This window comes from Asterias rubens, chromosome 4 (assembly GCF_902459465.1).
Source record: "Asterias rubens chromosome 4, eAstRub1.3, whole genome shotgun sequence".
Classification (NCBI taxonomy): domain Eukaryota; kingdom Metazoa; phylum Echinodermata; class Asteroidea; order Forcipulatida; family Asteriidae; genus Asterias; species Asterias rubens.
The window spans coordinates 2,544,950-2,562,843 of NC_047065.1; the positions used below are offsets into that span (position 1 = coordinate 2,544,950).

At 39.6% G+C, this 17,894-nt stretch overlaps 3 protein-coding genes across 3 annotated transcripts; 2 read left to right on the plus strand and 1 right to left on the minus strand.

Annotated features, from left to right (window-relative positions):
- On the plus strand, positions 1-1,351 carry LOC117288831 (zinc finger protein 341-like). Its single transcript, XM_033769683.1, has 2 exons — positions 1-105; positions 760-1,351. Exons 1-2 carry the CDS (start codon positions 98-100, stop codon positions 1,349-1,351), a joined length of 600 nt encoding a protein of 199 aa, XP_033625574.1. The 5' UTR covers positions 1-97.
- Positions 1,352-6,799: 5,448 nt separating this feature from the next.
- LOC117288832 (ficolin-2-like) lies at positions 6,800-11,132 on the minus strand. The gene is made up of 4 exons (XM_033769684.1): positions 10,505-11,132; positions 8,627-8,763; positions 8,240-8,501; positions 6,800-7,047 (listed from the first exon to the last, which is right to left on the minus strand). The coding sequence occupies exons 1-4, from the start codon at positions 10,938-10,940 to the stop codon at positions 6,800-6,802; spliced, it is 1,083 nt and encodes a 360-aa protein (XP_033625575.1). The 5' UTR covers positions 10,941-11,132.
- Positions 11,133-13,398: 2,266 nt separating this feature from the next.
- LOC117288833 (zinc finger protein 341-like) lies at positions 13,399-14,747 on the plus strand. Its single transcript, XM_033769685.1, has 2 exons — positions 13,399-13,500; positions 14,156-14,747. The coding sequence occupies exons 1-2, from the start codon at positions 13,493-13,495 to the stop codon at positions 14,745-14,747; spliced, it is 600 nt and encodes a 199-aa protein (XP_033625576.1). The 5' UTR covers positions 13,399-13,492.
- Positions 14,748-17,894: the final 3,147 nt, after the last annotated feature.

The window sequence follows — 17,894 nt, forward strand, 5'->3', positions numbered from 1 at the left end:
GCTCCGCATCGACTGAATGAATTAAAATCTTCTTCTTCCTTTCAAGTGCTGCTTCAATAATTGAAGATTACCGCACTGCGGCTGGGCGCGTGAAACCATGAGACCGTAAGCCAATCTCAAGTGCGAGTGTTATAATGACAAATTATAGCACTTCTGTTTCCCTTCGGCCTTGTTGGATAATGGATAAGGGACCCAGACGCACTATATTTTTCCATACACAAGCTTTCAGGCAAACATGATGCGCAGCTTAATGCAATATGCGGTATTGGAACAGCACAATATGCAGGGTGTGTTATGGGCCATGCAATAGAAGTCACACCTCTTGTTGCTAAGGGTCGAACAATCAGAATCGAGGATTCAAGTCTGCTGTCAATACAGAAATAAATTTACTCACACAGAAGAAGATGCAAGTTGATACGTTCAGTTCTTACTGCACTGTTTCCCCAAAAAGCAACAAATCTGTTTTAGCCACACCAGTTGCGATATGCCAACAAGTCAACATTTCAAAGCTTTATATTATGGTTATAACCAAACCTGTTTCAGTTGAATTGTCCTTAAGTCAATTATTGGCCAATGACTGCAACAGTTATTGGTTACAGTTGGGAAAACAAACCCCAAGTAGGAAATGTTCAAAGGATATTTAAAGACACTGGACACTATTAGTAATTGTCAAAGACTAGTCTTCACAGTTGGTGTATCTCAACATAATATGCATAAAATAACAAACCTCATTATTTTGTCTCATTTGTTGATACACAGCGGGGATAAACCGTACAAGTGTGATGCTTGTGAGAAGACGTTCAACCGCCCGGATAAGCTAAAGAGACATAACCTCACTCACGATCCTGTCAAGAAACTCAAATGTCCGTTCCGCTCCTTGACTGGATGCGAGAAGATGTTCAACCGTCCTGATAAACTCAAAGCACATATCATATCACAAAGCGGCATCAAGCCCTTTAAGTGTCCGCAGTGTTTCAAGTGTTTCAGCCGACGCCCCAATTTGGCGGAGCATATGCGAATTCATACCGATGACTATACCATTCGTTGTAAAGTATGTAATAAAGGATTCGCCCGTGAGAAATATAAGAATGCTCATAATTGTCCGAGATGGGCACAAACAAGGGAAGCACTGAAATCCAATATAGAATGTGACATGAATGAATCTGTCCTTGGTGATTTGTCAAACGAAGCTTTGAAACAAACTGAATCAATCGTCGATGCCAAGTCTCCATCTCACAACATCTCCAAACATAATGAGAAACCCGAAGAAGTACATCCAGTTCTCTTAACTAAGACAAGGCAAGTCAGACTCAGGCACTCTGGTTTCTCTATAGAAGGTTCATATGCTTGACGACACGGTCACGAGTGAGGCTCCGAGGAGTAGACGATGGCGTGGCGGAGCAAGAGGCAGGCCAAGACGTGTCACTCAGAAGAGAAAAATTCAGAATTGATCGACGGAGGATATTGAGAGAGACTTAGAGGCTATCAGGAGTGGCTTGGAGGAGCAGCAACGACAGGAGATGGAGAGACAGAAAGCCAACCAGGAATCCGCAGAGCATCAACAAGATGGGGATCTGATGGCAGGAAGCTCACGGATGATAACGATCATGGTGACCCCTGACCAGGAGGTGGTCAGTGTCACATCGGGAGAGACGGTTACTTTGAAACAGCAACAACAGCCAACTATTTCAACTCTACTGCTACTGCACTTCGATCACCATTCTCCGCTTACAAGCAAGTGCCGAATTTCTGCGCCAGCTCTGTAAGCGTAGAATTCCTAAGTAACATGGAATACGCTTTGCACAAGCCAAAATTCCCTGCTAACCAGTGAAATAAGCTTGACATAAGTGCAGAATTCCGTGCTTCCGCGAGCGCAGATTATTTGCTTACAGTAAGCAGAGCCATAAAATTTTGGCCCAGGTCCTGCTGGCCAGTCACTAAAATAGTAAAGGGCAAACCTGTGGCCATAACTTGTCCACTCTCCAATGAAAAACAAAAAGGTTTTACAAAGGAAAAAGTGAAACATTAGAATAGATGTCTTTGTAATTTCTTGGCTTAGAGATTGCCCAACTTCCTAATTGGAAAGTATCTATCTAGTTGGGTGCAGTATTGACCTGGACTAATATCGACCTGGATTAATACTGACCTGGTCGTAGTATTGACATCTGTTCTTTTTACACAATCAATGCACTTCTTATCTTAGGATAGGAGTCATTTTTCTGAAACGAAATATCAAAAATAATTAACATAATCAATGTTTTTTTACGGATTCCGATCACACACTGTCAAATTCAATCATTGTTATGAACTAAATGAACAAATATTTTAGACAAATCTTTGTATATGTCCTTTTAATTCCTGAACCATCATAGACATCTGTGACAGACAGGGGCCTTATTTCATGGCTCTGCTTACCGTAAGCAAAGAATCAGCGCTTGCGGAATCAGGGAGTTCCATGCTGATGTTAAGCGTATTTCATGGTTAGCTGGGAACTTTTGCTGGTGCATACTCCAATATACTAGGCATTCTTTGCTTACACAGCTAGCACAGAAAACCTGTGCTTGGCTTTCACAGTAAGCGAATAATGGGGATCGTAAGTGCAGACTTCAGCAGTAAGCAAAGCCATGAAATTGAGCCCATATGAACTGGATAATTTAAAAAAAAAAAACTAATCATGAGGATATTCAATCTTGTGAAATTTAGATATTATTGTTAGAACTGTATTAATAGGACAAATCTTTGCTGAGGTGATATTTATTTGTTTACAGTGTTTCATTGGATGACATTTTATCTAGTTGTACATCTTTATATGTTTTAAAGGTGTACATTGTGGCCATTGTGCAGAAGATTAGATTAAGTTCATCTTTTAGCTTTCAATAGGAGACTTTCAAACGCTAGGTGGCAGCAGACATACCGGGTAAATTTCCCTTGTTTACGTAGTTCTGAACATGCGCATAATTCTGAGAACAATGGATTTACCCGGTAAGTCTGCTGCCCTCTATCGTCCCAGAAAGTCTCCCATTGTCACACCAAATCAACATACGTGAAATATTCATCAAATTCAGTGACCACAAACAAAAGGGCTTTCTTATTGCTATAAGGAGTTTGTATTATTTTAGGCTCATTTTGATTGCAACAATTGAAATAATCAGCAGTTTTGTTTGCAAGGTTATAAAATCTATTTTACTCAAGCTTTGATGGTGTGTTAGATGGAAGTACTTCTCTGGAGGATTGGTACTAGTGAACCATTTAAATCTGTGAGTTTTCACATTGAAAGTAGTTATTTTTCCCCAGGAAACTTTGTCTTCTAAAACGATGTGTTTTCATTTATTGAATGATGTATACATGTACATGTACATGCATGTATGTATGCCAATTGAGGTGTTTGAAATTATTAAACCAAACTTAAAAGGTCCAGAATGTTGTATTCAGAAGAAAGCTGTTGAGTTGTTTTGTTTTTGTGTATATTTAATGAGTCAAACAAAGACTGAGGCAAGAAAAGATTGCTGTAGCAAAACAATAAAAAACGCCAGAAATTGGTGGCAAGGTCGTAATTTTTAACCTTATCGCAAATACTCTGTACGTGCACAATAGACGTGGAATGAGATGCATGGTGGTCTAGCTATAGCTATCAAATTTGGGTACTAGCTAGACCAGCATACACCTCATTCGGCAGTTTGCGCCTGCGCAATGGTATTTGCGAAAAGGTCTGTGGGTGCATAGCACCACTAGTAAATAAACTCCCGAGCACAGATGTGCATAATGTTATAATACACAAACAAGTTGCAAGATAATAATGAAAGAAAAAACACTCTTGTCACACGGTGACGAAGTTGTGTGCTTTCTGATGCTTGATTTCTAGACCTCAAATTCTCTGAGGTCTCGAAATCAAGATCGTTGAAAATTACTTCTTTCTCGAAAACTACGTCACTTAATACTAAACGTGTCCAGCCGTCATTTTCACCAAACTCTGCCTAACTTTAGAATCAATTTTAGAACTTAGGACGAGTTCAGTTCCGTAACCATGGGCCTATGATGTTACGACGCATTGAACCCATCTCCTATAGGACGAGTTAATAATAATAATAACCCGTTTTTATATAGAGCTTTACACCAGAAGGGCATCCCAAAGCGCTTCACCGTTATTACCCCTGGTCACTGGGCCTTAAATCACTCCTGAAACCATCTCAGCTCCCTGGTGGGGAGTATGCAGCCTGTGCAATATTAATTTGCGCTACTCGGCTAAATCAATCACAAGAACCATCTCTGCCCTCACAGGTACCCATTTACCCCTGGGTGGAGAGAAGCAATTATAGTGAAGTGTCTTGCTCAGGGACACAAGTGTCACGACCGGGATTCGAACCCACACTCTGCTGAACAGAAGCACCAGAGCACCTATCCGCTTGGCCACGACACCCTGAGTTACTCGTCCTAACTCGATATAGGATTTATCCTAGCATTTCGTGAAATCGGCTGCAGTGCCTTTAATTCTAATTGCAACATTCATTTCAATTCAATTCACTTTATTGTCCCAGATGGGAAATTCAGTTTAGACGAGACGACTTATTTATGCACTAACAAAAATGTTTGGTCCACAGTGAAAACACTGGCTTATTTGCTTTGCGCACAAAAATATTGGGTATTTTTTGTCAATCATTGGACTAAAACGTACACCAACAACGTTGTTTTTCGATCTATCCATTAACCTACACGGGTTAATATTCCAGAAAGTATGAAGTACATATACATGTACACTGCACTACACTTTGTATACAGCGGTAGGTAGCAAAAATCATTGCACTGTCTGGGCTGATTTTATTTTGATGTTATTATTTTTTATTTTTTTAAACTACACTTGGAACTGACTAACTTATCATGCTTAACAAAATCGATGTTTTACCTCAAAATCAGTTGTGGCCGAAGGAGGGTACTTCTCGTTTAATTGAAGAAGTTGCATAAATTATAACAATCGCCGTGTGATAAAAATGTAACCTGGAAAAAGGGTACACTATGAAAACTATATTGAATATAACTAATAAAACACACTCAAGATCGGGTGGGGAAAAGACGCGAGGAAATGCACAACAAAAATAGGAACAGATGACACAAAGTATAGGTTTCTCAAACAAAAATAAAAAATGACTTTATTGATTATAAGACAATTTAACAAAAGCAGTATAAAACAATGCAAACCAAAAATGGATGAACTTGTGATCTAAACCTTAAAAATTACTCTGTTCGGAACTTCAAACAAAGAAAACCAAGTTAAACCTAAACCAAAATAAACTACAAGAAACCTTGACCAAAGCTAACAAAAAAACAAAACAAAAATCAAATTAAAATCAAAATGGCTTTTGAAACTGATTTCATAATTATTAGCAGGAAATACACTTGAAGCAGGCAAAATTATGTAGAAATTAAAACTTAAGCAGAGAGATAAAACAGAAGTGCTCCTTGCGCTGCCAGGCTGCTATCTGATTGTTATTTAAAGATACAATCAATCACAACCTCAAGTTCAAAATCAATTTAGCAAAATAATATCTATGAAAGTTTCATCACATTGGGATAGCCAGTGAATCCAATCTGAAAGATGTTGAGTACAGGAAATTAGAAACCTACCCAAGTTGGATCATTACCTGTTACACAGTTGTTTATTTTAGATTTCATTCATAGATTATACTTCTGTCATAGATTATATCTGAGCATTAATTAACCAGGACATATCCATTGCAGTTAATATTAGTCTTATTAGGCCTACTAAGAGAATAATCGACTTTCCACCATACCGCCATTTGCTTGTTTCAAAGCATTTGCAGTGGGTAAAACCCAAACAGAACAATTATTAGGAAAGGAGACAGTTGTGGTTTAAGACACTGGACACTATTGGTAATTGTCAAGGACCAGTCTTCTTACTTGGAGTATATAATATGCATAAAATAACAAACCTGTGAAAATTTGAGCTCAATTGGTCGTCGAAGTTGCCAGTAGCTATGAAAGAAAAAACAACCTTGTCACACGAAGTTGTGTGCTTTCAGATGCTTTGCGAGACCTCAAAATCCAGTTCTGATGTCTCATAATCAAGTTCGTGGACACTTACTTCTTTCTCGAAACCGCGTCACTTCAGAGAGAGCCGTTACTCACAATGTTGTATACTATCAACCTCTCCCCATTACTCGTTACCAAGGTTTTATGCTAATAACTATTTGGAGTAATTACCAATAGTGTCCACTGCCTTTAAAAAGGCGTCGATTTAGTATGGAACCGTATTAAGCCCTTTTTAATGTTCGTATATATCTAAATTCTATGTGAACAACTTACAATAGCAGATCTTTCATGACAAAATTTACAAAATAAAATATTGTATTTGATTCAACAAGCCACCGCATTGTTTATAAAAACACTAGCATCCACTCTCATTATACGAGTCGGATTTAGAACGGGTTATATTAGAAGGGTATCTTGAGAGTTTTATAAGTATCGCGTTTGTACTTGGAAGTCTTACATACTATACTGGTCGTATTGGGTTTAAAGTGACATTCCTTATTAGTTACTTTCTGCAACTATTTTAGCTACCCGATGTCACGATTTTTATACATGTCTCATTTAATCCATTGCATTAAAAGTTAATTCACATTAAATTGTTTTCCATGTTTTCCATTTTTAGGTTTCAAAGTACAGGTTTAATTATTTTTGTTTAAAAATTTACGAGAAACTTAATAAGGTGAAGCGATAAGGTGATTTATGAGGAGATGTTTATTACTGCATACCTTTTTAAAATGGTATCCATCTTAATTAAGGACTAAACTTTCCTTCTAATCTTCATCTCAGTTGTTTTGAGTGAGCGCCAACCCGAAAAGCCAGCCCACACAATTCCTTCTTGGTTCGTAGTGGCCTCATTGAAGTATCTCCCGTTCAAATTGGAGTAGTAGCAGGCACTGTACCACCAGGCTCCGTGCCATCGCTCAGCACAGTTATAAATACTCTTGGCATCGTTGTCTCGGTCTTTGGTCGTAAAGGCCTGGTTATTGTGGGGTGATAACTTGTCTCCTGAAAGATAACACACGTAGCCATTATAGTCATACGTGTAAATAAAGGCGATGTTGACAGGAGGTAACTTTAAACATTAATTTGTTTCGAACATAACTTAGGCCGATAAGGTGCGATTAGAAACAAATTTATCAATTAATGGAACTGGGATATTGGGAGAAGTGAAGTAAATGTTTCACAATCAGGTCCAATTTTAACTGCATTTTGTTTTCTTTTTAAAGCCATTGGACACATTCTGAACAGAACCAAAAGTTAAAAGTTCACAGATTTACAAATAACTTACAAAGTTTACAGAAGGTACTGGTGAAAGACTTCCCTTGAAATATTATTCCATGAAACGCTTTACTTTTTGAGAAAACATTAAAACACCTATAAATTTTCGATATCAACAATAACAGATTTATTATAAACACATGTCATGACATGGCGAAACGTGCGGAAACAAGAGTGGGTTTTCCCGTTATTTTCTCCTGCCTCCGATGACCGATTGAGCCTAACTTTTCACAGGTTTGTTGTTTTATATTATTATACGTTGTGATACACGAAGTGGCCTTTGGACAATACTGTTTACCGATGACAGTTTAATAAGATAGTTAGAAAATTGCTATCGAAATGGGATTTAAAAGCAACGTTTATACGTTATATTTGTTCTCCTCCAAATTGTGGTTTTACGATTCTGTTAAATGTTTCTAGCGAGTTTAAAATGGCTGAATTCAAGTTATTTGTCGTACATTTTGTCATTTTTTAGTTTCAAGGGATTAACATCATCTTCCTCTTTTTTACTTGGTGTTGGGCAGCAAAGGATACACCCCTCCAATTTCGGCTTGGTTTGAGCAGCAAGTGATGCAAAATTCTACTCCTCCTTTTTCCGTCTGGAGTTGAGGAACAAAACAAAAACAATTCCCCCTCCACTTTTTAAGGCACTCCAGACACTATCGGTTATTACTCAAAATGATTATTAGAAACCTACTTGAACTAGCATTGGAGAGATGTGAACATTGTGAGAAACGGCTCCCTCTGAAGGAACGTAGTTTTTGAGAAAGAGGTGATTTCTCATTCAACTATTTGAATCACGATGTTTCTTTTCTCTCTTTCATTGACACCAACCAAAAGCAATCGGTCACAGCGATAAACACAGACTACCCTGCCATATTTTTGTATAACTACGAAGTTTCCACTTATAGCATCTTACCTGCGGTTCCAGAGTAACTTCCTACCATCAGCCGGTAGTTATCGCTCACATCGGCGATGCTGAACGAGCCATAAATAGCAAAGCCGGTATCGTCGTCGAGGCCTGTGAGATCTACGCGGAGTTCGTACTCGCCCTGAGCAGTCAGACGGTGCAAGTTGTCGTTACCCAGCCAAAACTCTCCCTCTAGATTCCCAAAGCCCCGGCTGTAGTTGGCAAAGTCCAAATAGAAATCTACACTGCCGTCCTGACGCCGCTGGAAAACCTATCAAGGGAACGTGGAGGTTTTTAAAATAACCCTGGTCTTCTTTGACTTGATCAAACTTATTCTTATTTACAAATATTCGTAGAGATGAGTACTATCTAATTCACTATAATCCGTGAACTTACCGTCCATCCACCACCGTCTGTTTCCATATCACAGTATACCTGGAAAGCTTCACCGGAGTCTAGAGGTTGTACCGAGTACACGCCACTGATCAATTCACCCCTCGCAAGAGTCTCGGAACAATCATTTGGAGGGGCAACTGTACAATAATATTTTATGTAAACATTAAAAAAAAAAGTTTTTATTTCACCAACTGTAAGGACATAGATGTTATAATTTAAAGGCAGTGGACACTATTGGTAATTACTCAAAATAATTATTAGCATAAAACTTTACTTGGTAATGAGTAATGGGGAGAGGTTGATGGTATAAAACATTGTGAGAAACGTCTGCATCTGAAGTGACGTAGTTTTCGAGAAAGAAGTATTTTTCCACGAATTTGAGTTCGAGACCTCAAGTTTAGAATTTGAGGTCTCGAAATCAACCATCTAAAAGCACACAACTTCGTGTGACAAGGGTGTTTTTCTTTCATTATTAACTCGCAACTTCGACGACCGATTGAGCTTAAATTTGCACAGGTTTGTTATTTTATGTATATGTTGAGATACACCAAGTGAGAAGACTGGTCTTTGACAATTACCAATAGTGTGTCCACTGTCTTTAAGAGAGTGATAATAAAGTCTCAACGTGTTTTTGAAAAAAAATTAAAGTCACCTTGCAGTGGTATTTTGTCAAAATAAAGCTTTTGTCACTAAAATATGTGTTTTGATGAGTGGAATATGAATACACAATTAACTAAGGTTTAAAAAAATTAGTTTCCATGTAATTTACAAATTTGAAAATAAGCCCGACCCAAGAGGGCGCTGTTCCTCACGTCAATCGAGGCGCGATGAATCGCATGCAGTGCCAACACAAGATAATGACGCTTGGCGTAAGCTAAAAACATGCCCTCAAAGTTGAAACAATACCTGATTTTTTTCACGTTACGCAAATGCTCCTTTAGGTTAGTTACGTCTTTCAGGTACCTTCTTCGACTTCCCAACTAGCTGGAAAAATTGTTGGTATGGCGTCATGTTTTAGAAAGGAACTTTTCTCTTCATGTCAAAATGTGTAGTGTATTCCGGATTCTCGAAGCACGACGGCTCGGAGTGTTTGCTGCACAGCGCTGGAAAAGATTTGCAAACTGACCCCATCTTTAGTTGATTAGCTGCATCCAGCCATCAGCAATACACCTGGGCCCAATTTCATAGCGCTGCTTAGCGGCCGATTTTGTGCTTATTGTGCGATTTCCATTTCATAGCCCTGCTAACCGTAAGCACACGAAAATGCATGCTAACCTTCCGATGCTTACCACACGAAAATAAATGACGTCACAATGCAAATCCATGGTAAACACGCAATATGGCCGCCCAATTTTTCTGCTAACCTGTGAAATACGCTAAGGCTTAAGCAAATTGTTCTGCTACAGTAAGCACGCAAATTTGCTTACCGTAAGCAGCGCTATGAAATTGGGCCCTGGTCGACATTGCCGAAAAAAATGCAAGAAAAAAACTTTTTCGAAACGTACAAACTCACGACTAGGACTTGAATGTACTTGCTCGTACGTGTGTTCGATGTTTGATCGAGGCAAAGTCTGCCTCGATTGACGTCACAAAAGGGGTAGGCGGAGTCACCCCCACACAACTTTAATTAATTGTTTAAACATATAAATCGTTAAAAACAATTACTCAAAACATTATTTTATTGTTAAGAAACATATACTCTAATGTTTGAAAACAAAATCATCTATTTCCAGGTGACTTTAAGCTGCTTTTCCAAGGTCCAGTAAAGTATTTCTATTTCTACAGCACGGCTTGACGTTACCAACAAAGTTATCTTCGGCTTCGTGAACAATCTTTCTATAGCCTTTATTATAATGTATGTAAAAGCAATAAACTTACGTCTAACATGAAGGAATTCAACCAAGTTAGAAACAGACACTTGAAGATCATCAAGCTGTCGTCTTAAACCCTGTACCTCCGAGGAGACCGCTGAGACTGTGTTCTGCAATTCCTCGACTGTACGTTTAGTATCAGTAAGCTCGGAGGAAACAGTCTCCTGATTTGCTGCGACTGTGAACTGCAACTCATCTTGACGTATTGATACTGTATGAAGTATTTCCTGGACGGTCGTACAGTTGTAGCCGCCGGTACCGGAGTTCACGGGAACGGATCGCCCGCAAACTGGCGGGTTGACTGTGATGTGTGGCTGGCACACACATCGTTCAGTCTCGCTCGTTGTGTAGGGCCCAATGCTATGCTGAGTTTGGGATCTTGCTCTCATAGCAAACACGGCTAGGAAGACCAACAGGGTCATTTTCATACAAGCTGGTTCCATTTATAAGGCAAACTGATAAACAATAAATGTAATTTTGCAGGCAGTTTCGTACTTTCAGTTCAGACAAGACGACTTATTATGGTTTAACTTTTGCTGTGACGCACTAACAAAAATGTTTGGTCAACAGTGAAAACATTGGTTTATTTGCTTTGCGCACAAAAATATTGTTTCTTTGTCAACCATTGGACCAAAACCTACACCAACAAAGGTTGCTTTTCGATGTATCCATTGACTTTGGGACACTATTCCAACAAGTATGAGGAAGTACATACATGTACACTGCATTACACTTGTATACAGTGGTAGGTAGCGCAAAGTTAATCTGTGCACTGTCTGGGATGATTTTATTTTGTACTTGTCTTCTTTTTTCAAACTAGATTTGGAACAAGCTTAACAAAATCGACGTTTTACCTCAAAATCAGTTGTGGCCGAAGAAGGATACGTCATGTTTAATTGGAGAAGCTGCATAAATTATAACAATCGCCGTGTGACAAGAGTATCCGCGATGTGCCCAACACATACAGTTGGTCTTTAAAGCTGCAAGAAAATAAATTGCAAGAAAATAGTTGCACAGAATTGTGTGTTTTCAGATGCCTGAGACAGGCTTCATGCTAAAGCCTTTCTCAGGTTCAATTTTTGTGTGTGAAAAGTAACCTCTTTCTCTAAAACTACATTAATCAAAAGGGTGTCATTTCTAACAACATTTGATAACATCAACAGCTCTCCAGTGCTCTTAAAGCCATTGGACCCTTTCTGAATAGAACAAAAATTTAAAGTTCACAGATTTACAAATAACTTACAGGGTTTACAGAAGGTAATGGTGAAAGACTTTCCTTGAAATATTATTCAATGAAATGCTTTACTTCTTGAGAAAACATTAAAACAATTATCAATTCTCGTTATCGAGAATAACGGATTTATTTAAAACACATGTCATGACATGGCGAAACGTGCGGAAACAAGGGTGGGGTCTCCCGTTATTTTCTCCCGACTCCGATGAACGATTGAGCCTAAATTTTCACAGGTTTGTTATTTTATATATTATTTGTGATACAAGATGTGTGGGCCTTTGGACAATACTGTTTACCGATGTTGTGCGATTGCTTTAACAAAGTAAGTTTTCATGGTCGTTTGTTTTTTGGAGTAATTACCATTCTACTTTATACCCCGCCTTTAAAGTGTTTTAATTAACTTTTGTTCCATTCAGAGGGAGGTAATACTCGCATTGCGACCACAGAAGATGGGCAGGAGTTGCTGATTGATAGCTCCTATGTGTGTCAGTACTGTGGGAAGAAATTGAAGACATATTACCAACTCAAGACGCACATGACCATCCATAAGAATGAGCAGGTAAGAACAGGTGTTCGTTTGTCCATTTTTCTAGATGATCTACCCTTTAAGGAACTCGGCAAACTCGCGCAAGGGGATATACACACCAAGCTGGCAACAGCCAATCTCTCTTATAAAAACATTGGTTTAATGTCTACGATTAGGAATTATACAAATCAAGAAACAATACTTATTCTAGTCATTGTAAAATCCGCGATTTGCTTGGAGCCCACAACCTTGCAATAGACCGATCCATTAGTTAGGCTCCGCCCACGGCGCACGTGTGAGCAAGAACATGTGCGCCTCTCCGATGTCATTCTGCACAACTCTGCCGGGCGCGCCAAGCCTACGCACACGCATGTCGGACCTTAATTTGTCGGACTTTTGGTTGCGCAATGGGTTGTGATTGGTCAAAACGTAATGGGGCGGGACTTAATGGATCGGTCTATTGCAAGTCCTGCAGTCTAACCACTGGACCATGTTGACATGGAATGGGAGGAGAGACATACTTTTTCCTGATCTAAAGGCCTTTTTACATACAGTACCCCAGAGAATTGAAGTAGCCTTTTATGAATGCAAACTAAAGAGGTCTGATGTACATAGGGGCTTTGAAACCCAATTTGACCCCAAGTGTGATTATCATTGTTACAGGTGTACAAGTGCGTTCTAAAATTCTGCAATACAACCTACAAGGATCAGTTAGGACCAGATACTCGTCCTAACTTAGGACTATCCATGCAATTTGTATATCTCCTTGGACTTGTCCTAAGTTAGGAGTAGTCCTAACTCTGTGTGAAATCGACCCCTGGACACTAGCCAGTCGTCTAGAGAAGAGACTGGACGGCTGCTATACGAGAATGCTTCGCTGTGTTAAACAGATTCATTGGGACAGGCATGTCACAAACCTGGAACTTTACGGTGGACTACCGAGAGTTAGCACCAAGATTAGGGCAAGAAGGCTGAGACTAGCAGGTCACTGTGTCAGACCGTCAGACATGCTGAGCTGGCAGTGAGCAAGCTTGTGCTTTGGGTCCCTACTCAAGGTCACTGTTCCCCTCTGGACTGCGTCGGGAAGAGCTGCGTACAGCAATGGAGGACCAACGTGTTTGGAGGGCCACCATCCGATGCTCCGCATCGACTGAATGAATTAAAATCTTCTTCTTCCTTTCAAGTGCTGCTTCAATAATTGAAGATTACCGCACTGCGGCTGGGCGCGTGAAACCATGAGACCGTAAGCCAATCTCAAGTGCGAGTGTTATAATGACAAATTATAGCACTTCTGTTTCCCTTCGGCCTTGTTGGATAATGGATAAGGGACCCAGACGCACTATATTTTTCCATACACAAGCTTTCAGGCAAACATGATGCACAGCTTAATGCAATATGCGGTGTTGGAACAGCACAATATGCAGGGTGTGTTTATGGGCCATGCAATAGAAGTCACACCTCTTGTTGCTAAGGGTCGAACAATCAGAATCGAGGATTCAAGTCTGCTGTCAATACAGAAATAAATTTACTCACACAGAAGAAGATGCAAGTTGATACGTTCAGTTCTTACTGCACTGTTTCCCCAAAAAGCAACAAATCTGTTTTAGCCACACCAGTTGCGATATGCCAACAAGTCAACATTTCAAAGCTTTATATTATGGTTATAACCAAACCTGTTTCAGTTGAATTGTCCTTAAGTCAATTATTGGCCAATGACTGCAACAGTTATTGGTTACAGTTGGGAAAACAAACCCCAAGTAGGAAATGTTCAAAGGATATTTAAAGACACTGGACACTATTAGTAATTGTCAAAGACTAGTCTTCACAGTTGGTGTATCTCAACATAATATGCATAAAATAACAAACCTCATTATTTTGTCTCATTTGTTGATACACAGCGGGGATAAACCGTACAAGTGTGATGCTTGTGAGAAGACGTTCAACCGCCCGGATAAGCTAAAGAGACATAACCTCACTCACGATCCTGTCAAGAAACTCAAATGTCCGTTCCGCTCCTTGACTGGATGCGAGAAGATGTTCAACCGTCCTGATAAACTCAAAGCACATATCATATCACAAAGCGGCATCAAGCCCTTTAAGTGTCCGCAGTGTTTCAAGTGTTTCAGCCGACGCCCCAATTTGGCGGAGCATATGCGAATTCATACCGATGACTATACCATTCGTTGTAAAGTATGTAATAAAGGATTCGCCCGTGAGAAATATAAGAATGCTCATAATTGTCCGAGATGGGCACAAACAAGGGAAGCACTGAAATCCAATATAGAATGTGACATGAATGAATCTGTCCTTGGTGATTTGTCAAACGAAGCTTTGAAACAAACTGAATCCATCGTCGATGCCAAGTCTCCATCTCACAACATCTCCAAACATAATGAGAAACCCGAAGAAGTACATCCAGTTCTCTTAACTAAGACAAGGCAAGTCAGACTCAGGCACTCTGGTTTCTCTATAGAAGGTTCATATGCTTGACGACACGGTCACGAGTGAGGCTCCGAGGAGTAGACGATGGCGTGGCGGAGCAAGAGGCAGGCCAAGACGTGTCACTCAGAAGAGAAAAATTCAGAATTGATCGACGGAGGATATTGAGAGAGACTTAGAGGCTATCAGGAGTGGCTTGGAGGAGCAGCAACGACAGGAGATGGAGAGACAGAAAGCCAACCAGGAATCCGCAGAGCATCAACAAGATGGGGATCTGATGGCAGGAAGCTCACAGATGATAACGATCATGGTGACCCCTGACCAGGAGGTGGTCAGTGTCACATCGGGAGAGACGGTCACTTTGAAACAGCAACAACAGCCAACTATTTCAACTCTACTGCTATTGCACTTCGATCACCATTCTCCGCTTACAAGCAAGTGCCGAATTTCTGCGCCAGCTCTGTAAGCGTAGAATTCCTAAGTAACATGGAATACGCTTGGCACAAGCCAAAATTCCCTGCTAACCAGTGAAATAAGCTTGACATAAGTATTGTCATCTGTTCTTTTTACACAATCAATGCATTTCTTATCTTTAGGATAGGAGTCATTTTTCTGAAATGAAATATCAAAAATAATGAACACAATCAATGTTTTTTTTTACTGATTCCAATCACACACTGTCAAATTCAATCATTGTTATTAACTAAATGAACTTTTAGACAAATCTTTGTATATGTGCATTTAATTCCTGAACCATCATAGACATCTGTGACAGACAGGGGCCTTATTTCATGGCTCTGCTTACCGTAAGCAAAGAATCAGCGCTTGCGGATCAGGGAGTTCCATGCTGATGTTAAGCGTATTTCATGGTTAGCTGGGAACTTTTGCTGCTGCATACTCCAATATACTAGGCATTCTTTGCTTACACAGCTAGCACAGAAAACCTGTGCTTGGCTTTCACAGTAAGCGAATAATGGGGATCGTAAGTGCAGACTTCAGCAGTAAGCAAAGCCATGAAATTGAGCCCATATGAACTGGATAATTTAAAAAAAAAAAACTAATCATGAGGATATTCAATCTTGTGAAATTTAGATATTATTGTTAGAACTGTATTAATAGGACAAATCTTTGCTGAGGTGATATTTATTTGTTTACAGTGTTTCATTGGATGACATTTTATCTAGTTGTACATCTTTATATGTTTTAAAGGTGTACATTGTGGCCATTGTGCAGAAGATTAGATTAAGTTCATCTTTTAGCTTTCAATAGGAGACTTTCAAACGCTAGGTGGCAGCAGACATACCGGGTAAATTTCCCTTGTTTACGTAGTTCTGAACATGCGCATAATTCTGAGAACAATGGATTTACCCGGTAAGTCTGCTGCCCTCTATCGTCCCAGAAAGTCTCCCATTGTCACACCAAATCAACATACGTGAAATATTCATCAAATTCAGTGACCACAAACAAAAGGGCTTTCTTATTGCTATAAGGAGTTTGTATTATTTTAGGCTCATTTTGATTGCAACAATTGAAATAATCAGCAGTTTTGTTTGCAAGGTTATAAAATCTATTTTACTCAAGCTTTGATGGTGTGTTAGATGGAAGTACTTCTCTGGAGGATTGGTACTAGTGAACCATTTAAATCTGTGAGTTTCCACATTGAAAGTAGTTATTTTCCCCCAGGAAACTTTGTCTTCTAAAACGATGTGTTTTCATTTATTGAATGATGTATACATGTACATGTATGTATGCCAATTGAGGTGTTTGAAATTATTAAACCAAACTTAAAAGGTCCAGAATGTTGTATTCAGAAGAAAGCTGTTGAGTTGTTTTGTTTTTGTGTATATTTAATGAGTCAAACAAAGACTGAGGCAAGAAAAGATTGCTGTAGCAAAACAATAAAAAACGCCAGAAATTGGTGGCAAGGTCGTAATTTTTAACCTTATCGCAAATACTCTGTACGTGCACAATAGACGTGGAATGAGATGCATGGTGGTCTAGCTATAGCTATCAAATTTGGGTACTAGCTAGACCAGCATGCACCTCATTCGGCAGTTTGCGCCTGCGCAATGGTATTTGCGAAAAGGTCTGTGGGTGCATAGCACCACTAGTAAATAAACTCCCGAGCACAGATGTGCATAATGTTATAATACACAAACAAGTTGCAAGATAATAATGAAAGAAAAAAACACCCTTGTCACACGGTGACGAAGTTGTGTGCTTTCTGATGCTTGATTTCTAGACCTCAAATTCTCTGAGGTCTCGAAATCAAGATCGTGGAAAATTACTTCTTTCTCGAAAACTACGTCACTTAATACTAAACGTGTCCAGCCGTCATTTTCACCAAACTCTGCCTAACTTTAGAATCAATTTTAGGGCTTAGGACGAGTTCAGTTCCGTAACCATGGGCCTATGATGTTACGACGCATTGAACCCATCTCCTATAGGACGAGTTAATAATAATAATAACCCGTTTTTATATAGCGCTTTACACCAGAAAGGCATCCCAAAGCGCTTCATCGTTATTACCCCTGGTCACTGGGCCTTAAATCACTCCTGAAACCATCTCAGCTCCCTGGTAGGGAGTATGCAGCCTGTGCAACATTAATTTGCGCTACTCGGCTAAATCAATCACAAGAACCATCTCTGCCCTCACAGGTACCCATTTACCCCTGGGTGGAGAGAAGCAATTATAGTGAAGTGTCTTGCTCAGGGACACAAGTGTCACGACCGGGATTCGAACCCACACTCTGCTGAACAGAAGCACCAGAGCATCTATCCGCTTGGCCACGACACCCTGAGTTACTCGTCCTAACTCGAGATAGGATTTATCCTAGCATTTCGTGAAATCGGCTGCAGTGCCTTTAATTCTAATTGCAACATTCATTTCAATTCAATTCACTTTATTGTCCCAGATGGGAAATTCAGTTTAGACGAGACGACTTATTTATGCACTAACAAAAATGTTTGGTCCACAGTGAAAACACTGGCTTATTTGCTTTGCGCACAAAAATATTGGGTATTTTTTGTCAATCATTGGACCAAAACGTACACCAACAACGTTGTTTTTCGATCTATCCATTAACCTACACGGGTTAATATTCCAGAAAGTATGAAGTACATATACATGTACACTGCACTACACTTTGTATACAGCGGTAGGTAGCAAAATTCATTGCACTGTCTGGGCTGATTTTA